Source organism: Monocercomonoides exilis (genome assembly GCF_001643675.1).
Source record: "Monocercomonoides exilis strain PA203 chromosome Unknown scaffold44-821271, whole genome shotgun sequence".
Lineage (NCBI taxonomy): Eukaryota > Preaxostyla > Oxymonadida > Polymastigidae > Monocercomonoides > Monocercomonoides exilis.
In genome coordinates, this window is record NW_027150589.1 from 399,256 (window position 1) to 423,997 (window position 24,742).

Here is a 24,742-nt window from a genome sequence, read left to right on the forward strand (position 1 = left end):
ATAGAAAAAAACAGAAAATGATAAAAAAAATAAATCAATAACTTTAACAAACACAAAACATCACTGCCTCAAAGAAAAGATATTTCTCAAAAACAAGCTGTTTTCTCAACAGACCATGACTCTTTCCAATCCCCATTCAAAACAATCAAACGATGAACTCCTCTCTTTCGCAACTCTTGCAGACACAACCACAACCACAACAAAGAAAAAAAATGCCTTCTTTTCAAAAATAGCACGTTCTCATTCTCTCCCAAACTCAGCTGACCCACAAAACACATCATTTTGCCTGCCTTCTGCTCCACAACCACAACCACGCCCACCATCCTTGCTGTCATTGTTCTTCCATCACATAAACCCTTCCCTTTCTCGACCCCAACTGCCTCAAATTAGTCCTTATCCCAAATGCATCCTTCCCCAACATCAATGCCAACATCAATGCCAACACCAATGCCAACACCAACGCCAACATCAACGACTCCTCTTCCCCTCCTTTTCGCAAATGAGCCCAAAGCACCCAGTGAAACACAACCTCGCGCTCTCAGCGATTCCCGTCCACTTTCTTCCTTGTGCAAGCCTTCTCCATGCCCACAACCCCATGCAATCACAAAGGCACCTGCAAAGGCAAATCCCCTTTCTTTTCCCATCCCCATTGCGCTCGCTCCACAACAACAAGACAGTTCCTGCGTCTGCTCACAAATGCACTTGCAACCACATCAGCCGCATCATCTGCGTCAGCTGCATCCCTTGAAGCAGTGCCTCCCGTTTCTCCCTCGCATCAATCGCTGCTCAGCGGCTCCTCAATTCCTCTGCAACCTCGTCGCCTTTCACTCTCCCTCCACCACCATCTCTTCGATGCACAGCTGGTGCATGCTCATGCTCATGCTCATGCGCTCCATTGGAAAAAGGAGTTTTGCCCTGTCGCTGGTGCTGGCGCTGCATCAACGCTTGCTCGGTCGTTTTCCACAGCTTCGCTGAAATATCACAAAATCGCGGAGGCAAAAGCATCCCCACACACGCGCGTTTTCGTTGCACCCCCCGACTGCATGCAATGAGTTGCAGCAACCACAAACAGAAAAAAATATCTTTGCCATTTGTGCTTTTCCATTTTTCTTCTTTCAAGCACGAAAGAAAAGATCATTTGGTGAAGACAAGCAATCAACTGCCAATAACGATTTTCATTATATGAAAACACCTGCTGGCTCCAACAATCCACATAAAACGCGCGTGGCAGGCAAAACAAACAAACAAACAAACAAACAAACAAAATAAGCATTCTCAGGCGTCTCTTGCACACATACGCGCGAGAACCCAAGAAAATTGCGCACAAAATCAATGCGCAAAAGTGCTTCTGAAAGCTATATTTTGGCCCCTCATTGCCCGTTCATTGCAAAAAACAATTTTTAATTTGCTGGAGCGAAATTATTATGGAACATATTGAATTTTTGTAATTCGATGAGCGTGGAGCTGCTGATGCCGCGGTCGGTACGGCCTTCGGGAAGCAAAGGGGCGCCGTTTTACGGGGTGGACGTGCACCCGGACAACTCGTGCTTTGCGACAGCAGGGCCATGTGTGTGCAGTTTTTGTTTTTTGCTTGTCTGATGTGTGGGGGTGCAGGGATCGACATCTGGGACGCGGAGGCGGTGATTGACGGGGCAAAGGAGGCGGACGGGGGGCGGCGGAAGGCGGTGCAGACGCTGAAGGAGCACGAGGGGTCAGTGAACTGTGTGCGTTTTTCTCCGAACGGGGCGTATCTGGCGTCGTGCAGCACGTCGGACGGGGCGGTGTTTATCTGGGCGCCGAGCGGGACGGTGGAGGCAGAGGCGGCGGGGGCGGTGGTGGTGCGGGCGGCGGAGGAGACAGCGTCGGGGCTGCGAGGGCTGAGGGCAGAAGAGGCGCAGGAGGCGCTGGGGGTGCGGTATGCGCGGGACTGGCGGTGGGTGCGGGTAGTTACGCAGGAGCAGGCAGCAGGGCACGCGGGGGACGTGACGGGGGTGTGCTGGGAGGGCGGGTCGGAGGCGGTGTATTCGTGCGACCTGGACGGGGGGATTGTGTGCTGGGGGGTGCCGCGGGTGGAGGAGGTGATGCGGGTGGAGCGGTGTGTGGCGGCGGGGCGGGAGTGTGTGCGGGTGGGGTACGGGGCGGGGAGGATAAGAGTGCGGTGGAAGAGTGCGGTGTGCGAGGAGCTGGGGGGGTGCAAGGGGATTGTGAGCGGGTTGGGCGGGCTGTTTGTGCAGTGCGACGGGGCGATCCTGGAGGTGGAGAAGGAGAGCGGGGCGGTGCTGCGGATGCTGGGCCCTTGGCCTTGGCCTGGGCCTGGGCCTGGGCCTGGGTCTGGGCCTGGGGTTGGGGTAGGCAGAAGGGCGCGAGAAGAGGAAAGGGAAGAAAAGGGGGAAGAAGAAAAGGGGGAAGAAAAGGGGGATAAAGGGAAGAAGAGCTGGAGGGTGAGTGCGAGCAGCTTGAAGCGGAAGCGGAAGGCGGCAGCAGGGCTATGCCAGTTCCTGCGGCTGGACGAGTCGCGGGACGGGAGGATTGTGGTAGGGGTGTTTGGGGAGAAGGCGAAGGGGAAGGTGGACAGGCGGCTGGTGGAGGAAGAACAAGAGGATGAGGATGAGGATGAGGATGAGGAAGAAGAAGAGGAAGAAGAGGCAGAGGCAGAGGCAGAGGCAGAGGCAGAGGCAGAGGCAGAGGCAGAGGCAGAGGCAGAAGCAGAAGTGGGGTCATTTGTGATTCCGCAGTTGGATGGAGACGGGGAAGAGGGAGAGATAGAGGAGAAGGCAGATGCTCAGAGCAGGCAGCCGACACACACATCTGGACCCATTCCTGGGGCTGAAATTACAAATGGACGTGGAGCAACAACAGCACAGTTGGGAGGAAGAGAGATTTGTTGGGGGGATGGGAGGAAGGGGCAGGGGCCTGGAGAAGAGGGGCAAAGGGAGAAAGGCGCTGAGGCAGAGAATGAGGAGGCGAAATCAGGAGAAGGAAAGGAAGATGAGGCAGGAGTTCCTTTGGGTTTGGGGAACAGGGAAGGAGACTCATGTGGGCAGGCAGGAAGTTGTGTTGTTGGTGGGGAACAGGGTTCATCATCATCATCATCATCATCATCCATTTCTTCTTCTTCTTCTTCTGATAGTGCTGGCGATGGAGATTGTAAGACAGAAGATGAGACAGAGACGTGCAGGGGAGAGGAAGAGAAGGAAGAGAAGGAAGAGAAGGAAGAGAAGGAAGAGAAGGAAGAAGAGGAATTGAGGAGAAAGTGGAGAGAGCGGATGAAGAAGTACTTGGGAGGGGAGAAGGAGCAGAAGGAGCAGAAGGAGCGGAAGAAGCGGAAGAGAGGAAGAGAGGGGAGAAAGGATGGGAAGGGGCGGGAGCGTGGGATCGATGCAGAGTACCACACGGCGGGGGTGTATGTGGTGGATGGGGGGTGTGAGAAGGGCGAGGAATACACAGGCACTTCGTACACTTCACACACCTCGCACACTTCACTTGGGGAGAGGAGCAAGGATGAAGAAGAGAAGGGAGAGAAGGGAGAGAGCAGAAGGCTGTATGTGTGGGAGGACGAGTGGGTGCGGGAGGAGGAGAAGGAAGAGAGATGGAAGCTTAGGAGGAGAGGAGAAGAAGGAGGATGGGAGCAGGGATCGCCCTTAACAACGAGGACAACAATAATGCCGGGAGGAGAGGGGATGGGTGGAAGGAGCGTTGGAGCAGGGGTGAGGCAGAGGGTGATTGGGCTGAGCGGGGTGCTGAGGCTGGGGGTGCTTGTGCCGGTGGGGTGTGTTGGGGGGCATGTTCTTCCGATCACGATCTGCCGATTCTGCCCGAGCTATTTTGTGTCGGTGGGGAGGGGGAGAAGGAGGGGGAAGGGAAGAGGAAATAAAGGAAATAAAGATAAGAAAGGAAATGGGGGAAGGGATTGGGAGTGTGATTACCATCAGTGCTTTGCAGTGGCAGGGACAGACTCGATGGTGTCGTTCTATCGGACAGACGAGCTGGACATTTTTGGGAGGGGAGGGAGGCAGAGGGGGAGGCAGAGGGAGAAGCGGAATGGGCCGTTTCTGATTGTGCAGCAGATTTCTGGGCAGCAGCCTTCGGATGTGAGCTGGAGCCATCCACCGATGGAGACGGAGACAGAGCTGGGGCGGAATGGAGAAGAAAAGGAGAAGGAGGGGAAAGGGGAGGAAAGAAAGGGGAGGAGATGGTGTGTGTGCGTGTGCGTGACGATGAAAGGAGAAATGATTGTGATTCTGTTTGAGACAGGGAAGAGCCAGGCAGAGCGGCGGGAGAAGCGGCGGCGGGAGTGGGAAGGGCGGATGAGGGAGAGAGAGAGGGAGGAGAGGAGGAGGCGAATAAGGAGGAGGAAGAGAGGGGTGAGAAGGGAAAGAGGAGAAAGAGGAGAGGTGGGAGAGTTGGATGGGAGAGAAAGGGAGAGTGGGACAGAAGAGGGGAGTGAGAGCACAGAGCATGATGACTGGACGAGAGAAATAGAAGAAGAGGAAGAAGAGGGGGAATATGGGGAAGAGGAAGAGGAAGAAGAGGAAGTGCTTCTGGATCGGGGCACGATTGGATGGGACTTTGCGAAGAAGGGGCAAGGGAGGAGCGGGAGAGCGGGGGAAGAGGAGTTTCGGTTGTTCAGAAGGCAGTACGACTTCGAGGATGCGATCTATCCAGCTGTGGACGATGCCCCGCTGGTTCTGGCGCAGGCGCAATCTCAAAAGCCTTCTCAACCACAGCCACAGCCGCAAGGTGGGAGTGAAGAACTGGGTTCAGCCGGCTGGAGCGGTGGGTGCCTTGGGGATATGGGTGGGGTGGAGAATGCTGGAGGGAGTGGAGAGGAGAGCGAGGGAGGGGAGAAGCAGATTTGCAGAGAAGAGGACAAGCGAGGAGGAGAGGGGGAGAAAGGGGTTGAGGCGAGTGCGATGGGGGGTGGAGCAGCAGCAGAGGAGGAGCAGCCAGGGATTGTAGTTTTGGGAGGAGGGGCATCGCGTGTCAAGAAGAGGATTGCGCCAATTCCGATTGGGATTTGCGATTGGAGCAAGGGTGGCGAAGCAAATACAACCAGCACCGCAACCACAACCACAACCGCAACCACAGGCACTTTCACAGACACAGCCATTGATGCACAGAAAGGGGGTGAGCCACGAGCAGAGGATGAGGGAAGCACTTGGAGAAGAACGGGTTGCGAATCGGTTTCAGGATTGAGCTATTTGAGGGACTTGGGAGAGCGGGAGGCGATGGAGGAGGATGGAAGAGGAGCAAGGGAGAAAAGTACAGGGGAGAAAAATTTGAGGGAAGAGCGGAGCTGGGAGGGTGTGGAGCAGAGGGAGAGGGAGAAGGAGAAGGAGAAGGAGAAGATTCGGCGGGTGATTGAGCTGATGGTGCGGATTGGGGTGTCAGAGGCGACAGAGGAGCTGCGGTGTGAGGAGCGAAGGCGGAGGGAGAAGCAGAGGAAGGAGCAGAGGGAAAAGAGGGGGAAAAGAAGGGGAGAGGAGGAGGTTGTGTGGAGAGTGAAGGGGAAAGAGGAAGGAGATGAGAAAGGGGAAATGGAGGAGGAAGCGATGAGGGTGAAGGAGAAGATGATGAGGATGAGGAAGAGGAAGAGGAGGATTGAAGGGGAAGGGGAAGGGGGAGAGAGGGGAGAGAAAAGGGTGAAGGGAGAAGAGTGGAAAGTGGAGGGGAGCGGGGTGGTGGAGCCGGTGGGGAGGGGGATGCTGGTGCGGCGGGTGAGTGGGAAGCAGGGGACGGGGCAGAAGGGGCACAAGCAGGGAGGGCAGCACAAGGAGCGGGGGATGGACGTGTGGCAGGGGTATTATGTGCAGCAGGAGCGGGTGATGGAGCGGCTGCGGGAGGAGTGTGGCGGGCTGGCGGGGAAGGTGGAGGCGCAGAAGGCAGAAATGGGGGAGCTGGCGTCGCTTGTGAATGTGGCTGGGGGTGTGCTGTTTGGAGAGGGCGGGGTGCTGGGATATGCGAAAGGAGCATGGCTGGCGCGCCAGGGCCAGCAGGGGAGGAGCGAGGGATGTGGGGATGGACAAGGAGGCAAGGTTGACAAGGACAAAACAAAAACAGATGGAGCAAACAGCGACAGATCAGCACAGACAACGGCAGAGTGTGCTCCTCAATCTGCACAGGCACATCCAGCAGGTGGGATGCAAGAAGTGGGAGATGGGTTGGGGCAGAAGGGACAGGGCAGCAGAGGAGCTTCTCAGCCAGATGAACCATCTTCATCTTCAGAGAACTCGGAGATATCATCAACAGCAACAAAGGGAATGACAGACAATGCAGAAGGGAATGAAGGGAAAGGAAGAGGCGGGGAAGGTTTGCTGGGGGCAGAAGCAGAGAAGGTGTGTGTGGGAGAGGTGGTGGTGGAGGTGGGGAGAGAGTGTGGGAGCTTTGCGGATGTGGCGAAGGCTGTGCTGGGGCTGAATCCGCAGATCCGGTTTCTGGAGAAGGGCGGGGGAGCAGAGGGGGAGAGCGAGGAGAGGATGGAGGAAGGGAGGTGGGAGAGCAGGGCGGGGCGTGGAAATGGGATGTGGGAGGATGTGGTGAAGGGGCGCTTCCCAGCCACAGGAATCGGGCTGCGGCTGCGATTGGGGCTGCACTGTGGCGGGGCAGGGAGGGGAGGAGCGGAGGGAGCGGAGGGGTTGGGGAAGGAAAGCGGCGGGGAGGGAGGGCCTGGGGTGGTTGTGTGTGTGCTGTCGTGTGCTGTGGTGTCTGCTCCGCTGGTGGGTCTTTGGAAGATTCCGGTGGAATGGTATGGCGGGTGGCGGGGCACTGGATGGGCGAGCTGCTTGAATGGGGTGGTTTCTTCATGTGCTCCATCAGCACCAGAAGAAACAGAGGCAGAAGCAGAGGCAGATATGGGGAAAGAAGGGAGCAAAAGTGTCTGCTGCAGGATTGGCAATTGGAGGATTGGCAGTTGGGGGATTGGCAGTTGGGGGAGGAAAGGGAGCGTGCTTCCTGTGCTGCCGCCATTCTATGTGGCAGCGAACTCGGAGGTGGCGTGTGTGGTGACGCCGGGAGGGTGGGAGGCGGAGAGCGGGAGGGAAGGGTGGGAGGCGGAGTGCTTGGGCGAGTGGGCTGGAGGGGGAGGAGGATCAGAGGAGCTGGAGGAGGAGATGGGGAGGGGAGGAGCGTGGTGCACGTGGTGTCGACGTGGAGCGGGTGCCGTGTCTGTGTTCCGTTTGTGATGGGCCGGCTGTGCTGGGTGTCTGTGCAGACAATGGAAGAGGAGGAAGAGGAGGAAAACGAGGAAAACGAGGAAGAGGGAGGAAGAAGGAGGCGATGTGTGGTGATTGGGGTTGACTCGTCGCTGGAGGTGTGGGTGTGGTCGGTGGATGCGAGATCTGCGATAGCGAAGGCAGTGGAGCGAGAAAGGAAAGGGTTGGCAGAGGAGGATGCGGAGGATGCGGAGGAGGAGGAGGAGGAGAAGGAGGAGACAGCACAAGGCTCGGCAGTGCTTGTGTTTCGGGCATCGCTGAGGCCGTGCTTCGGTCTGGAAGCAGAGGCGCAGGACTTGGCATCTGCCCCTTCTTCTGAGCCGCCATCGGATGTGCTGAGCCGGATTCAGGGGAAGTGGCAGGGGCTGTTTGGGGCGGGCAGGTGCTGTGTGGGGGAGAGGAGGGAAGGGCTGGGGAAGGGAGGGGAGAAGAGGGAGGGGAGGTATCGGCTTGTGGATGTGAAGGTGGTGAGAAAGAGGAAGAAGGGGGTGGGAGGGAAGGAGGGAGGAGGAGGGGTTGTGCCAGTGGTTGTGGCTGAGTGCGAGGGTGTGTGTGGTGGGGAGGGTTGGCGGAGGGTGCTGCGGTGTGTGTATTTGGAGGAGTGCGGGGCGTGGCAGCCGCTTTCGGGCAGCAGGGGGTGCCTTTGGGAGGCGGTGGCGAGGGAGGGAGGAAGCCGCATGGAGCATGGGAGGGACGGAGGCAGGGAGAGGCGGGGAGGAGGCGGAGAGGCGGGGATGGCAGGGATGGTGAAGGTGCTGGACGGGGCAGACGCAGATGTGGCGCGGGCAGAGGAGCTGGAGCGGGAGATCCTGGGGCTGCTGCAGGCAGGGGCGTGCAGAGGAGGGAAGGAGGCGGAGGAGAATGCAGCGGTGCTGGGGCGTGTGCGGGAGCTGCAGAGCCAGCTGGGGCAGATGGGCAGGGCGTCTGCTGCTGCGCGTGCCTTCCACTTCGGATGGCCAGACTGAGGATGAATGAACGTGGTGTTGCACGCACACACATGCACACGCAGAAGGAGGGAATGCCAGAGCGTGTGGCGATGCTTGCTCTCTGGGTGTTGCATGCACCCCTTCCGAAGCATGGCCTTTCTGAAGTGTCACCGGCCATTTGCTGGACGAAGTGAGAGAGAGAGAGAGAGAGGGAGAGGAGCAGATGCGTCATCGTGCGCTGATTCTTCTGGGACTTGCTCAAAGGCAGCCATCCACCAAGTGGGGAAAAAAAAAAAAGAACTTTATTATTGCTTGTATTTTTTCTTTTGCTTGTTTTTTCTGCTTCAAAAATACATATGAACAAAAAAAGAAAAGCCACAAAAACACGCTTCCTGACATGCTCAGCTGTGCATTTTCTTCCTCGCTGCAGATGCTTTTTTTTTCTTTTCCTTTTTTCTGAAGAAGTTCGCATCAAAAAACACGAAAAAAACTGCTCTTTCTGCACCGCTGCATGTGCGCCTTTTGGAAAGGCTCCTTCTGTTCAGAAGGGCCAGGGATGAGTAAAAACATAAAATACGACCAAACACGCCAATATCAACCAAAAACACTGTCCAACATCCCAATGCAATTAATAAATCGAAATATAGGAATCAAAAAAAGACTCATTCTTCCAGCTCGGTTTGCGAGGCACAAGGCTTCAAATCCTTTCAGATGAATAAAACTCGCAAAAGAACTCCAATAAGCATCCATTGGCCATTTCATAAGCTGCATTGCACTTGCGCTGCAATTCTCCTCCATTGCGCTGTTTCCCCCATCTTCATCCAAATTGAAGTCATTTCTTGATTTCGTTTGAACAATTATCTGTCCCTCTGTTTTCCTCAAATACTTGAAAAATAGCAATCCTTCCTGGAATGCAGCATTCATCTTTTTTCCCTCCCTCCAATCAGCTGAACTCTTGCTCCTCCATATTTGCCTCGATATTCGCGTTTTAAATGATGAACAGCCCATAAGGGCAATCATGAGGATCCACATTTGCATAATAACCAAAAAAAGATCGCGAAAACAAAAATCGGGGAATTGACGCTGATACAGCGATGAGCATCATAGCATTGGGTATTGCGGCGCTAGCAGCGGAATTGTGCTTGCAGGAAGGAGGATGGGGTGCATGGGGAGAGGAGTGGAAGTTGGGCAAAGTGAGGGAAAAGACTGAAATGATTCCTGCAGGAGCACACAAGGGGGTGAGCACAATTATTGGGGAAGTGCATGCGAACAATATATATGTGGATACGAGGGCAAGGAGAGAAAATGAAGAAGAAAATGAAAAAACGAATGGATTGAAAGATTTTGATGAAGAAAAGCCCAATGAAGAGAAAGAAACTGACGGAAAAGAAAATGGAAGAAAACGCGAGATAAATAATAACTCGGCATATGCAACCAGAGGAAGCGGCAGAAATGGCGTTTTTGGGGTAGAAGGGAGCGAAATAGAAGGATGCTGGAGATTGAAGAATTCTTCGGCAACATGGAGTGGATTGGGGCTGCAAACGAGCGGGAACAGAAATGTTATTTGGGCTGAAAAGGGGAGCAAGGTGGTGATTTGCGGGTGCTGGGTTGCTGTGCTCGAAGAGATTTCGCCATTTTATTTTGATGGGAGCTGTGGATTGTTCACCAACATTTCACTCAGATCATCTTCAACCTCGACTGAACAGATATTCCCTCCACTTTTCTCTTCAAAAGCAGTGGATGGAGAGATTCCAGAGAAATGCCACATTTCTGTTTGTTCTTCTCATTTCTCATCTTTTTGTGTGTCTTCAGCTCCATTCATCTCATCGCACTTTGTTTCTCTTTCCCAATTGGAATTCTTCAACATCTCCACAAATCCACAGAAAACAACACATCAGGGTGAAGGGCTGGGCCAAACATCATTTCTGATGAGTGGGTGTGAATTTGTATCGGTGTGGGATGTGTATGATGGAGGGATTGTCCCCTCGCTCAACAGCCCCTCATCATCCTTGGCTGCCTCGAACACCTCGTTTGCCAGGTGCTATCGATCAGGGAATGTTGCAGTCAGCGGGAGCGAGGGGGATCCATCGAAACCAGGGAGACAGCAGATAGCAGACGATGGGGCGAATTCGTTCACCTGGTGCGAGTGGAACGGGTCAAATACAACCGGGACAAACCCAGGCAGTTCTTATGGAGATTCAAATGGAGGGGCAATATACTTGTATAGTCTGTCATCAGGAACACTTTCTGTAAAACATTGCTCGTTCAACGACTGCTATGCGTATCATGGTGGAGGAGCAATAACAGCATATGAAATATATTCCATTACGGTCGAGAATACTTCGTTCAACGGTTGCACAGCACAGAACCACGAAGGCGGAGGAATTGACATTTATTCGATTTCTTTGTGTGTCAGGATCGGCGGCTGTGAATTTCAGGGTTGCAAAGCAAATAACTATGGAGGAGGACTTTATCTTAGTAATTTTAATGTTTCTGGATCTGCCTGTATTGGAACGGAAAGTGGAAAAGGGGAGAGCGCTTGTGTGTTTGAGTGCTCATTCACTTTATGCTCGCTTACAGGTTCAAGAGGCGGAGGGTTGAGTTGTATTACCGTTCCGGACGCATTCAAAATGAGGAGCCTCCAATTTATTTTGTGCTCAGCAGTATCAGTTGGCGGAGGATTGGATTTTGAACTATCTCAATCAACAGCTCCGACCAACAACCTTTATTGTTATTTCTTCTTCTTCCACTATTGCAGATGCACAACCACTTCCACTCCATTTGGTCATGATATGTATTTTCAAGATGCTAAGATTCTTTTTTCATTGAACAGCCCATTCTATGAATCTTACACAACGAATACTGACGTGAAGAGAGTGTGTTATTCTGACGGATATTTGATGTTTCAGCTTACAGAAAAGAAGGAGTGGCTGAAGGAGGGGTATTTATTATTTGTTGGAGTGAGTGGGAATGACACGAGCAATCTGTGTGGGACGAGTGAGTCAGCACCTTGCAAGACCGTGGGGCATGCAGTGGGGTCGAGCATGGCGCAGCTGAGCTCGACAATCACAGTGCTTGGTGGAAGGCATGTAAGTGAAGGGGCGACAATCAGTGTTGGGGAAAAGAAGATAACAATAACAGGGAGAGGGAAGACAGTGAGTGTGATTGGGACGAATTCTCTTTCAACCTCTTCAACAACGCTGTTTCGCATATCTACTGGCCAACTGGAGGTGGGGCATGTGGGGATCGATCACAACTCGATGAGAAGCTCATCGCCGAGTGTGTTTGTGGTGTCACTGGGGAGCGGGACTCTTTCGCTGGAGGATGTTTTGATCGACTCTTCGACGCCAGGAGGGAGTGGAATGACGAAGTGTGTGTTTGAAGTGGCGCTGAGGCAGTTGAAGATGATTGATGTTGAGATCAAAAATTTGAAAATGAGTCAACCTTTGTTCTCTGAACCATTATCAACAGGATCGGCATCAGGAGAAAGTTTGCTTGGGAATGTGACAGTTCGAAATGTGAATCGTACAGAAGGAGATGGTGTGGTGATGGCAAAGAGTGTGAAGGGAGGAGAGACATTTGTGGTGTGGAACACAACAATGGAAGGGTGTGAGTGCGTGAATGGAGATGGAGGAGGGATAAAGGTTGTATTGGAGGATTCAACAAGCAAGATTCTTATAGGAGATTCAACATCACGCAGCGGAGGAACAACAACATTTAATCAGTGCAAGTGCAGTGGATGTGGAGGAGGAATGTTCTTTTCATTGGCGGATGCAGATGCTATGTTTGAGTTATCAGAAACACTTGTATTTGATGGGAATGAGGCAGAATTTGGAAAGAACATGTTCATTTTGGGAAAGGGTTTTAATTCTTCTGTGACAAATGAATCATTCAAGTTTGATTATTCATCAATGAAGGATGATAAGACTCTGTTTGTGGGGAGTGATGATTTTCATTCAAACAAAGATTTATTCATGTTTCTGATTCCATACAGCTCATTTGAGATATTTATCTCATCAGAAGGATTTGATGTTGCAAGATGTGGAAGTGAAGAAGAACCGTGCAAAACAATGTGGAAAGGGATGGAAAACATGGAAAAGGAGAATGGAAAGAAAACAATTCAAATTGAAGGATCAACAACAATTCGAGATCCATTCAATATTTCCAATTATCAGATCAAAAAGGGCGTAAAGATGGGAGAGGAAGATACAAAAGCAATATTGAATTTTGAAAAGGCAGTTGGAAGTCAACTGGAATATTTCATGGAAAATGATGATCATCTTGAATTGACGAATATCCAACTTCGACTGTCAACTGGATTTGACAACTCAGCCAAAACGATTATTTCAAACAAAGGAGGAGAATTGGTGATTACTGGATGTTCATTCCATTCAGAGGCAAGAGTGAACAATGGATTTGATTGTGTGTTTGTGGATGTGATTGGAGGCAGTGTGGATGTGAATGATTTGTCGATTGAATCGTGCAATGTTGGAAACAGTATTTTTGCAATCAACAATGCTGGAATTACTTGCCATTTTGTGAATGTTCGAGTGGATTCGTTAAATGAAAGCAGAGGATTTCTTCTTCTGATCAAAGGATCTGAATCAACAACAAAGATAAATGAAGCGGGTGAAGAAATGAGTCTTAACATTGATAATTCGTCATTTTCAGGAGTGAAGAGAAGTAGCAATGGAGCGAGCATTTTGGAGTCGAAGAGTGAGAACAAGATTTGTTTTGTTGTGAATGAGAGCAACATCACAGAAGACAAAGCAGAAACAAGTGAAAAAGGAGGGGCAATATTCTTCACATTGGGTGCATCAGGATCAATGAAGATGATTGACTCAACAATCAGCCAATGCAGCTGCAGTTTTAGTTCAGGGAGAGGAGGAGGAGTGTATCTGGTTACAAAAGAAAGAGGGGATTTGAATTTCACATTTATGGGAATGAAATTCAGTTCAAATACAGCAAGAGTGGGGAATGACATTTTCATTGAATGTTTCAACATCACATCTCAGATCAATGAAAGCCAATTTCAGTTTGATCTTCGAGAGAATCATTATTCACGAATAAATGCAATCTATGGAATTGATAGTTGTGATTATCCAGGTGACACAGATCTTATTGGATTTATTACGATCCATCAGAGTGACACAATCATTGTGAGCAGTGTGAATGGATCGAATGATAAACAGTGTGGAACAAACACACTTCCATGTGATTCAATTGAGCATGGGCTGGTGCATCTGACATCTGATTATGTGAGTCTATTGTATGTTGACACAGAGAGTGTGATTGGAAGAGAAATAAATTTGAAGGAAATGAGTCTGAGTTCGAAGAGCAGGGAGATGTGTGAAGTTGAAGTGAAATCAAACATTGAAAGAATGAGAGAGACATTGGTAACAACAACAGGAACAGTCTCGTTGGTGAGAGTGAATTTTGTGTTTGATTCGAATTTCATTTCTCAACATGAATCATTGATATCACCAGAGGGAGGGATTCTTGAGATAATAAATTGTTCATTCACCTCAAAACAATCAACTGGAGAAGGAAATATAGAATTTGCAAACATTCCATTTCACATCATTAATATGGAAAAAGGAGAATTACAACTTGATGGATGCGCAATATCAAATCTCATTCTTCATGAATCAGCATTATCTCTATCATCATCACTTTCATCAGTGATTTATTTGTTTGAGATATTCAATTCAACAATTAAAACTTCTCTGATAGATATTAATGAATGTGGACAATTAAACATGGAAAAGTTTTACACAGAAAATATCACAGTTGAGGGAAATGAAGAATTATTGATATGTTGCCTGTCAATGAAAAAAGACAATTCAGTTGACAAATTGCACAATTGGTGGAGTCAGTTCAAACACCGCAAAAGGAAAATTGATGAAATTGGAGGATTGTTTGGATGTGAAAATGGACAGTTGCATTTTTGATGGGAATTCAAAGGAAAGAGACGAACATGATTTGAATGTGGAAGAAGAGATGTGCAGATGGGATGGATCACTTATGGATGTTGTGAAGAGTTCTGTTTTGACGAAAGATACAACAATCTCGAATTCACCAAAAGGTGGAATAACAATGAGTGGAGGGACAATAACTGTTAATGATGGAAGATTTGAGAACAACAATCCCTCAATTGAAGGATATCCATCACTGAGAAGAAATATCATCTGTTCTAATTCTGGAACATTGAATGCGATGAGTTTGAAAGGAGGAGATGGATGGGAAAGAAATACATCACTTTGGATGTTGAATGAAGGGTGCAATTTTGAAGGGATTGCTTCAGAGAGAGATTCATCATTCTTCATTCCTGTTCTGGAGAGTGTGGAAGCAAAAGAGGAGACAGATAGAATGGAGCTGACATTCAAAGGAATGCTTCTTGCTCCATGCAATCTGTCATTCTCAGTTGTGAAGAGAAAAGGAGAAGAGAAAGAGATTGATCATTATAATTTTGATTCAAATGGGTTTTTGTCAGAAAGAGAAGTTGAAGGGAGTGTGGGAAAAGATCTCATCAGCAGTTGTGGAAATGATGTTGAGGTGAGTGTGCATATTTTGTTTGGAAATGCAGAATCTCCTTCATCAACAAATTCATTCATTCTGAAGAATGCAAGTGAAAGTCAGGCGAATGGAAATGAAAGAATTGTTGAAGGAGGAAAAGAAGGGAAATCTTATTGGTTGTTGATTGTGATTGTGTTGGTCGTGATATTATTGGTTGTACTGATTGCATCCATTGTTCTGGCCATTCGATGGAGAAAAGCGAAAAATGAGAACAAAGATCTGAGAGAGATTGTGAATGACAACATCAAGAAGGATCCGAAGGCGTTTGAGATGGTGACGATGGAGATGTCACCAGAGGCGCAGTGGAGGAGAGAAGAGAAGAAGAACGAAGAGAACGCAAAGAAGAGAGTGTTTGTGAAGACGATGGCACACTCGGAATCATCAGAGTATTTGTTGTCTGAAAGTGGATCGACAGAATATATTCTTGGAAAGGATTCAGACAAGATTCCTGAATGGGCATTGGAGAAAGAAGAAGAAGAAGAGATGAGGAAGAGAATACCATCTCCATCCATCTCATCCACAGACACAGAAACCACGTTTGTTCGAGGGGAAGATCTGTGTCCGACCACCTCATCGATGTCGAATCTGGTGGATGCAATGGCCTGTTCATCTCCTCATGAGAAGCTGATTGTGGACTTGAGGGATTCATTGTTCATGCTGCTGCATGGAAGGAATGAGAAGAAAGAGATGGCGATTGGCACTCTTCAGCAAAGAGAGCAAACAGCTGCCCAGATCCTGTTCTGGGTGGCTAATCTTGCACTTCATTCATTTGACGAAATGGAAGTATCGCTTTCCTCTCTTTCCAATCTGAGTCCGCACATTGTTCTATTCTCAGAACACATGGTGATCTGTATTGTGATGCATTCGGACTGCTCGTCAGATGATGACTCAGACTCATCCTCCATATCTTCCTCAACTGTTGTGACATCTGAAAGTGATGATGATGATGAAGATGATGATGATAGTGACTCTCTGCCCTCATCAGCGTTTGAGGATGAGCCAGACAACTGGAAGGAGTGTATGAGGTGGAAGGCACCAGAGCTGCAGATGAACAGGAAGATGGGAGCAACAAAGAGCTCAGTGGCATTCTCGATTGGGATGATGCTGTGGGAGATTCTGACGCTGGAGATTCCGTTTGGGGAGTATGAGGCAGCGATTGCAGGAGACAAGATTGTTCGTGGGGAGAGGCCGAGGATGGGGGAAGAGCAGTCGAGCCTTGAAGAGGTGGTGAAGGAGTGCCTGTCGGGTGAGGCAGGGCTGCGGCCGACATTGGGAGATTTGAAGCGGGAGTTTCTTGGGCGCTTTCCGAAAGAAGCGGTTGTCATGACAGTTTCGGATGCAGTTGCGATTCAGTCGTTGATGTATTGCGAAGCGAATGGGCAGGATAATGAGAATAATGAGGATGATAAAGATGAGGGAAGCACCAGCAGCAGTTGCAGTTTGAAATAGTTTGGAATGGGAATGAAGGCGAGCAGAAAGAGGAAATGAAGGAAATATGGATGAATAAATATGGATGAGGTTGCTTTGAATAAGTGTTTTGTTGGTGGAATGGAAATATCAGAGCAGCTGCATTACCAGTGGTTGCCCTGAAAAAAAGGGTGATATATATGTATTCTTTGTTTTTTTGGATTTTATTTTTTTATCTGTTTTTGGAAAATATGTATTTGCGTTATTCTTTTTTTAAACAGTTTGCTCAAAAACGAAAAGTGTGCATTTGAGCAAAAAGTGCTTGTGGAGATGGTGGGATTGTTGCTGTGATTGTTAGATGCGTATTATAATTTCATTTTTACATTTTTTCCATTTTTATTTTGCTTCTGTATGTTTATATATTTATTACAAAATCACTCTTCCATCTTCTGTAATGTTGGATTGTGTTCAGAGCAAATTGGCTGTTTTTCGTGTTTGATGAAACTTTCTTAAATTTTTTTTTTTCTATCTTTTGGAATGGCTGATGGATTGATATGCATGTTATGCAACTTTTATTTCTATGTTTGTGCAGATGCCTTCAAAGAGATAATTTTCTCTTCAAACAATGCTTGTTGTTTATCAAGCGTCTTTATTCACTTTGCAAAAAAAGTTGAGATTTCAAAGGCAAACGAGAAAAGGGATATTTTTGCATTATCTTATAACAACTTTTGTCAAATAATCAAAGATTTATGCCAAACTTTTTCAGCTATCTTATCACAACAAGTTTTTCTTTTAAATTCAAAAACAATACACCAATTTTTATTCCAAATCGATAAACTTTCATTCAAAGTCGAAATATTAATTAAAAAAACAATTATTCAAAAAAGTGAATAACACTGGAAATAAATGTATACTCTAATTTTTGTCAACATTTTTCCAAATGATTGAACAGTTGTTTTCTGCAAATTTTAAAGATTTCAAACCTAAACAAATAAAAAAAAACTTTTATCACAATATAAAAAATGGTTAAATTTGTTAAGAAATGGAGTTCTGATTATTTGAAAATTCGTAAGAAGAGAGTGAATGCTGTATTTTAAGCTGTTCATCGGGTTTGAAAAAAACAAGACTTTTCATTTTCGAATTTTTCGAGAAGCTAAGTTTTTTCAATTGCGATGAAAAGAAAAAAGCCAGAATAAGTCTCAAACACGATTTTTGCAACTGTTTAAAGAAAGTTCATTAAATATCGGATATGAGATGAAAAATGATTATAATTACTTATTTCATTGATGTTTAACATCAAAAATATTATTTGACTTTTATAGATTATTGCCAACTTTTCCAAAATTTGAAGTTTTTCGAATTTTCGACTTTGCTTAAAACTTTTTTGTTTCAGGTTGAAACTTTTTCGATTTGTGTTTAAAAATTTTTGACTTGGAATAATTTTCGGTTTATTAAAGAATTAATAAAAATTAAAATCAAAAATCAAAAATCATAAAAAAATGAATGATCGATAATAATTGAAAGAAATACCTCTCAATTCAGAATCAAAAACGCACTGCCTCAGATAAATGATACAGATAAATTCCAATTTCATCATTCTTAAATCCTTTTCATTTACGATGATTGGGAGGTACCATTATATAAATCAAATTCAACCAAAATCAATGAGTTCTTTGATACCAATCGTAAAAGAGACTGGTAACATCAATAGTGAAAGAACAGAAGATGTTTTAAGTAAAATAAAAGGAAAAAGAGAAGGAGTCTTAAGCCAAGGAGTAAAAGTGATTTGGTGTAATGAGGGCAAAACTTCAGGTTAAAACGATTCCTTTTTTCATCAATCAATGAGTTTAATTTCTTTATACAGATATTTTGTTATTTCTAAGGAATGGAAAGATTTGCGGAACGAAAGGCTCTGTTTGCTTTTAAATTCTTTCCTGCATTTTTCGTTTTTCGAAAATGATGAATATTTGGACTTTTAGACTGCATCTCCACTATTTTCATACGGAATCGAATCATTTTCGCATGTTAATAAGGGACATACAACATATAACTTCAAAAAACATCAGGATCAACCCTTGAGTCAATCATTCAGCTTAATAAGGGGTGAATCAACATTTGATTTTGTTGCAGAAAATGAAGCCAGCTGCGATGCAATTATTGAAGAAGTGAAGTCTTTCATGGGTGAAATTGGATTCCAATTTGACCAAAGTTAGCTGTGGAAATATTTCATATTAAGATATATATTTAATAAATTTATCTCTTTTAAAATTTCGATGTTTTGTTGCTGCTAATTTTCGCGAATCATTTCTGTACGATTTCATTAGATGATCCGTTCCAACAGCGACTTCATGCATTGTGGGTTGAGGCAGATGCTGACGGAAGCGGAGAGCTTGATTACGAAGAAGTGACAAAATTAACTTCAAAAGCGCTAAACATTAAGCTTTCAAGCACGCAGATGAAAACTTTTTTCAAGAATGCTGACGTTGATGGCTCAGGCCAGCTTGACAGATCAGAGTTCATGAAAATGGTGTATGAGATCAGAACAAGTGCAGTGGTGATGACTTTGTTTGCATTTTTGAAGAAAAAAGGCCAAACTGCACTAGAAGCGGACGACATGATGAACTTCCTTCGCGATGTGCAGGGAGAAGGAGAGGAAGATGAAGAGTGCGAGAGCGATCTATCACACTCTCCAGATAGTTTCAGAAGCGGCAGTGCCAGCGCTGCTGCTGCCAATGCAAATTCGATGGTACCTGTCTACCCATCTCCGCTGACTGCTGAGCGAGTGAAGAAGATAATGGAGGACGTGTCTGTATCATTTGGGCTGCCAGCAGCAGCAGCTTCCACTCTTTCGCGTGATGAACTGGCGAGCAAAGTTACTATGAATGCCTTCACCAACTATCTCTATTCGTATCCCCTCAACTCTGCGATCCACCCAGCAGCAGCACTTTATCCCTCATCTTCTGCATTCACCACACAGCAATCTGCTGCTTCTGAAGATAAAGTGGCAGAATCATCTGCTTCTTTATCAACATCATCAGCATCATCAACTTCATCATCATCTTCTTCTTCAACAGCTTCACTTGATAGCAACAGCAACGATGCTTCTTTGACTTCACCTGTGATTGAGTCACTGAATCTTCCTTTGTCGTACTATTTCATCAACTCCTCGCACAACACGTATTTGACAGGAAACCAGCTGACCGGTAAGTCGGCTGCTGAGATGTATGCGAACGTGCTGCGAAGAGGGCTAAGGTGTGTGGAGCTGGACATTTGGGACGGAGATGACGAGGAAGATGTGGAGGTGGAGGTGGAAGAAGAAGTTGCAGAAGGAAGAGAAGGAGAAGGGTCAGGTTGCAGCAGCAATAACAGAAATGACAAAGTGAAGAGAACAGTGAAGAAGACGATCAAGTCACCAATGCCCGTGATCTACCATGGCCACACACTGACAAGCAAGATCCATCTGAAGGATGTGCTGAAGGCGCTGAAGGAGAATGCGTTTGTGCACTCGAAGATGCCTGTTGTGCTGTCATTGGAGCTGAATGTGAAGAAGCAGAGGAAGCAAGTGGCAGACACATTTGTGAGGGTGCTGGGCGATCTGATATACAAAAGCGAGGAGTATGCGCAGTATTTAAAGGAGAAGGAGAAAGAGAAGGGAAATGAAGGGAATAGCAATTCATCATCATCATCTTCTTCTTCTTCTTCTTCAGCCCCTTCATTGGAGAAGATTCTGATAGCAGACATTGAATGGGATATGCTCCCGTCTCCGAAGCATCTTCAGAACAAGATTCTTCTGAGGACAAACACATCAGCAAAGAATGTGAGAGGAAAAAGGCTGAAGAAGGAGATGGCGACGGCGCTAGCAGAGAAGGAGAAAGAAGAGAGAGCAGAAGAAGAAGCATTGAGAATGAAGAAGAAGCAGCAGATGAAGAAGAAAGAGGAAGGGAAAGGAGCATCCAGTTCATCGGCGAGTGTGGAAGAAGAGGAAGAGGAAGAAGAAGAGGAAGAAGAAGAAGAAGAAGAAGAAGGCAATGAAGAAAAAGAAAAAGAGAAAGAGAAAGAAAAGGAGAAAGAGAAAGAGTCCGACAAAAAAGAGAAGAAGCCGAAGAAGAATGACATGGATCCGATTTCCTTCTTCTGCAAGGCGTCTTTCCAGAAAGACTTTACAAACTCTGATTCTGTCCCAGCACATGCGATGTGCTCATTCACAGAGACGAAGATAGAGAAGATCATCAAAGGGAAGAAGGTCAAGGTGCTGGGGGTGGATGGGGCAGAGGAAGGAGGAAAGAAAGAGAAGAAGGAGAAGGAGAAAGAGAAGGAAAAATCAAGTCCTTCTAAGTTTAGCAAGTTCATAACGTTTTTGTCATCGTCACCGAAGCAGAGCAAAGAAAAACCTGATTCATCATCATCTTCTTCTTCAACAACTACAACTTCTGCTTCTGATGTATCGAGCACATTCACAGCCACCCTTCCCAGCTCCTTCTCTTTCCTCGCCCTCTCCAGCTCCTCCCACTCTCCCATCCCCTCTTCCCGCCTTCCTTCCTCCGTCACCTCCTCCTTCTTCTCCTCTCCTTCACCATCTCTCTCTCCCCTCTCCATCTTCTCCCACCCTTTCATCCCTGTCCCCACCACACGCCCTTCTCCTTTGCGTCTGGGTGCTCTTCAGCACACTCTTCGCCACTTGTTGCGTGTCTATCCCAGCGGCCACCGTGTCTTCTCAGGCAACTACAACCCCATCGGCGGGTGGAGATGTGGCTGCCAATTGGTTGCATTGAACTGCCAGACATTTGATGAGAACACACTGACAGGGATTGCGCTGTTTGCGGTGAACAAGAACTGTGGATTGGTGCTGAGACCCCCCTCGCAGCTGAGGGATGTGGTTCTGAGGAGGAGGAGCGAGAGGGAGAAGGAGGAGATGAAGGAGGAGATGGAAAGAAGGAGGAAGAGGACGGAGGAAAGAGCACACATTGCTGCTGGGTTTGCAGGAGTGAAGTCAGCGACTGTGAACAGAGTGGAAGAAGTGAGAGAGAAAGAGAAGGAGAAATCTAAAGAATCTTCGAATGATGAACAGAAGATGACGTATTTATCGTGTTGCACCCCTCTCAACTGGAGCGAGGTGACTGAGAACTACACAACAGACACTGTTCCTTTGGGAAGAGCACCGCAGCAGGCAGTATATGCAGAGTCGATGTTGGACCCACCTTCTGAGCTGCCAAAGGTGCCTGATGCACTTTATGCGAGTAAAGTACTGAAGAGAGTGCTGAGATACGTGAGATATTCATCTGTGATGTCGCCAGCCTCACTGCAGATGATGTTTACGGCAGCAAAGGGAACAGATGACGAGAGGCTAGCAGATGCAAGCAATGCAACTTCATCATCATCATCTTCTTCTTCTTCCACCTCTTCTTCAATAATTGCCAGCCCCTTCTGCCGTCTCCTCCGTTCTCTGAGCATTCCCTTGCGTCTGAGTGTGACTGTTGTGAATGGAAGCTACCTGCCCAAGCCGAAGAACGATGCGAATGCGATGGTGGTTGATCCGTATGTTGAACTGGAGATGTTAGATTTTTCACCTGGCTGCACAAAAGGAGATGAATTCATACCTTATCCTGAAGGTGCTTCGCACTCTTCCTCTTACTCTCTCTTTGGCTCAAATTCTTCTTCTTCCTTCTCCTCAAGAAGCAGTAATGCGAAGTCTTTGGGGAGATCGCTTCTATCTGGTGGCAGCTGTTCATTTGAGCAGATCCAGCAGAGCAAATGGAGTGATTGCATATGCCCCTTCACGAAGGTGAAGACGCAGACTGTCAAAAACAATGGGCTGAATCCTCTTTGGGACGAAACATTCGCCTTCTCTCTGTCGCTCCCGTCGCAGTTTGAAGCACTGAAGCAGGCAAGGCAGACGCTGCATCCACAGAAAGTTGGGTCAGCAGCTGCATCATCAACATCTTCTTCTTCTGTTCCTTCTGTTTCCTATCCTCCTCCTTCTACCAGTCCTTCATTGTCTGCTTGTTCCGAGCCCCCTCCTGCTGCTCTGCTTCTGTCGCATTTGGATCATATTGCCTCGCTTGCTCTGCGCATCCATGTTTATGACTCACAAATCGGCTCAGACAAATTGATTGGCGCAAATACCATTCCACTGCACTGCCTGAGAGATGGGTTTAGGTGTGATACGAGAGAAAGAAAGAATGAGTGAATGAATGAATGAAAGAATGAATGAGAGAGAGAGAGAGAGAGAGAGAGAGAGAGAGAGAGAGAGAGAGAGAAGAATATGATATTGTTATGATATATTTAAACATTTAGGTGAATGATCATTTTGTTTGTTTATTTGTTTATTTATTAATTTATTGTTCTATTTTATATTATTCAATTTTTTATTAATTATTAACCAAATAATTAATATTTCTTTTTCTTTTTTAAAAATCATTTTTTCAGGTTTGTACCATTGTTAGGCACGAATGGAACACTTATTTTGCCAGCTGGTCTTCTCTGCCGCTTTGCATTTGAGTAAAATAAAAAAAGCATAAACATTAACTTTATTATTAAAAATCACTCTGAAGTTGAATTTCAATGAAGAACATTATTATTATTGTTGTTGTTATGATATGTTTGAAGGATAATCTGCGCATTGAAGAGCATTGTCTGTTTAAGATAGAGAAATGATGATTCAGAGAAATTATATTTTTCTTTTCTTTTCTTTTTAATTTTTTTATTTTTTATGAAATTTCCAATGGCACAACATATATTATTTGTATTGTTTTTTTCTTTTGCTTTGTTCATGATTTGTGTGGTTGTTGTGCTTGAACTGAAAGTTATGGAATTTTTATGAAGAATATTACTATTATATGTTATTTTAGATTTCTTTTTAAGTGTTTTTTATTTTTGTGAGAAGTTTGTTAAATTCTCGAAATTTTCGATAATTTGACGAGCTTTGTTGAATCAGCAAATAAGCACGATGTGTAATTATTAATTCGAATGTTTGTACCAGTTGATTTTTATGTGCATGATGTTGTTGTAAGAGGGTGTTTTATCCTTATGTATGTTTGATGCTTGAGCGTTCATTTAATGATTTCGCTCCATTGTTTTGGAAATTTGTTGCTCATGTCACATTTTTTATTTTTCAAAGAATATTGGATTGTCAATTTATACATAGAATATTGGTATTTTTAATAATTGTTTGCAAATTTTTGAAAATTAGTGAATTTCAATTGAACTATTTTTTTATAGATCTTAGTCAATTGCTCCATATGACACTCATTTTTTCAATGAAGAAGAAGAAGATGATGATGATGATGATGATGACGATGATTGAGAATAATGAGAAGGAACGATCATTTACAGTACTCATTTCAGTTTCCTCTCATAAAATATGTGCTTTGTTCTATTCTTACTCTGCATTTGGGAAAGAAAGAGTTCAGAAATGCAATTAGCTCGACTGTTGAGGAAGAAACCATCCTTCACCATTTTCTGTATTCCCCAATGAGAAATAAGCTCTATCATCTTCTTCAAATGCTTTCTCTGTCATATTTGACTTCTTTTCCCCATCATCATCTTTGATTTTTTCATGATTCGTTGTTTCGCAACTCTCATCGGACATAGCTAACACCTCTTCTTCTGTGCCACTCCTTGCTTCCGTTCAATCTTCAACATTTCCTTCCACTGTTCCTGTTGTGCTTGTTCTTCACTCCAAGAATGAATGATGTTGCTGTTGATAGCAGGCTTAGAGTCTTTTAGGAAGCAGGGCAGTACCGATGAAGCAATTAATAATCTATGTACTTTTTATTCAAAGTGTAATGTTTTTAGTTTCTATCAAGTGCTATTTCATTTCTATGGAATCAACGGTAAGCAGCAGAAAGGCGCTCACATTCATAAACTGAGTAAGAGCACGTGAAGAAAGCATAATGAAAAGAATTTCTTGTGTTTATTGCATCAATTGCGAACCTCTGAAAATTGCAGTGCACAATATTATTATTATATATGTTATATTGATAAACTTCTCGGAAACGTGCAGAAATCGAGGCAAACACATCGCCCTGTGCTGGATAAAGGCTAATTGCTCAAATGAAAGTGAATGAATTGAAATAGAGTCGGAAAAAAAATGAGGGAATATCAAGAAATGCAGCCGTCAGACAGTTTGACTGAAATGACAAAGATGATGATTTTGATGTGCATTTACTATAAAGTTAATGAATGTTGCATCGCTGCTGAATGAGGAAAAGATGAAATTATTTTTCCATTTGTCAACGGTAGAAATTGCATGAGAATAGATTTCATAGAATTTCCAAACATCAATAAAAATTTCTTGTTTTCCTTTCAAAAACAATTCTTTTGCAATCTCAAAAATCAAAGACATATAAAATAGAATTTTGGTTTTGATGGTTGAAGAATTCATTGAGATTTCTAATTTCTATTATAAAAAACTAAAATTTCTTTCCTGTCATTCCGTTTCAAAGTTTTCGTAGCTGATTCTTCAACCGCCCTTTCAAAAGGTCTTTTCTCTCTTCAACTGTTTCGTTTTCTGGAACTTATGAAAAATGAAAAATTAATATTTTTCTTTTCAATTCAATCTTTCACATTTAAAAGAATTCTGTTTTTCGTCAAATTTTTCAATCTCCAATATCAATCCAAATC

At 45.8% G+C, this 24,742-nt stretch overlaps 6 protein-coding genes across 6 annotated transcripts; all 6 read left to right on the plus strand.

Moving 5' to 3' along the window:
* Positions 1 to 402: 402 nt before the first annotated feature.
* Positions 403 to 975, plus strand: MONOS_14375 (uncharacterized protein; the record flags this gene model as incomplete). Its single annotated transcript, XM_067867172.1, has 1 exon — positions 403 to 975. One exon carries the CDS (start codon positions 403 to 405, stop codon positions 973 to 975), a length of 573 nt encoding a protein of 190 aa, XP_067721935.1.
* A 477-nt stretch (positions 976 to 1,452) lies between these two features.
* Positions 1,453 to 7,181, plus strand: MONOS_14376p1 (putative protein HIRA/HIR1; the record flags this gene model as incomplete). The annotated part of the gene is made up of 2 exons (XM_067867173.1): positions 1,453 to 1,567; positions 1,615 to 7,181. The coding sequence occupies 2 exons, from the start codon at positions 1,453 to 1,455 to the stop codon at positions 7,179 to 7,181; spliced, it is 5,682 nt and encodes a 1,893-aa protein (XP_067721936.1).
* A 32-nt stretch (positions 7,182 to 7,213) lies between these two features.
* Positions 7,214 to 8,395, plus strand: MONOS_14376p2 (uncharacterized protein; the record flags this gene model as incomplete). Its single annotated transcript, XM_067867174.1, has 1 exon — positions 7,214 to 8,395. The coding sequence occupies one exon, from the start codon at positions 7,214 to 7,216 to the stop codon at positions 8,174 to 8,176; it is 963 nt and encodes a 320-aa protein (XP_067721937.1). The 3' UTR covers positions 8,177 to 8,395.
* Positions 8,396 to 9,231: 836 nt separating this feature from the next.
* On the plus strand, positions 9,232 to 14,088 carry MONOS_14377fu14378 (uncharacterized protein; the record flags this gene model as incomplete). The annotated part of the gene is made up of 1 exon (XM_067867175.1): positions 9,232 to 14,088. The coding sequence occupies one exon, from the start codon at positions 9,232 to 9,234 to the stop codon at positions 14,086 to 14,088; it is 4,857 nt and encodes a 1,618-aa protein (XP_067721938.1).
* Positions 14,089 to 15,076: 988 nt separating this feature from the next.
* MONOS_14379 (uncharacterized protein) lies at positions 15,077 to 17,027 on the plus strand (the record flags this gene model as incomplete). The annotated part of the gene is made up of 1 exon (XM_067867176.1): positions 15,077 to 17,027. One exon carries the CDS (start codon positions 15,077 to 15,079, stop codon positions 16,160 to 16,162), a length of 1,086 nt encoding a protein of 361 aa, XP_067721939.1. The 3' UTR covers positions 16,163 to 17,027.
* Positions 17,028 to 17,758: 731 nt separating this feature from the next.
* MONOS_5726 (phosphatidylinositol phospholipase C) lies at positions 17,759 to 23,264 on the plus strand. The gene is made up of 5 exons (XM_067875900.1): positions 17,759 to 17,932; positions 17,985 to 18,034; positions 18,100 to 18,328; positions 18,445 to 22,276; positions 22,547 to 23,264. Exons 1-5 carry the CDS (start codon positions 17,785 to 17,787, stop codon positions 22,620 to 22,622), a joined length of 4,335 nt encoding a protein of 1,444 aa, XP_067721940.1. The 5' UTR covers positions 17,759 to 17,784; the 3' UTR covers positions 22,623 to 23,264.
* Positions 23,265 to 24,742: the final 1,478 nt, after the last annotated feature.

Coding starts and splice junctions, on each gene's coding strand:
- MONOS_5726 (XM_067875900.1), top strand. CDS start 17,785: ATGAGTTCTTTGATACCAATCGTAAAAGAGACTGGTAACATCAATAGT. Junction 18,035..18,099: donor TTTGCGGAACGAAAGGCTCT/GTTTGCTTTTAA, acceptor TTGGACTTTTAG/ACTGCATCTCCACTATTTTC. Junction 18,329..18,444: donor TGGATTCCAATTTGACCAAA/GTTAGCTGTGGA, acceptor CGATTTCATTAG/ATGATCCGTTCCAACAGCGA.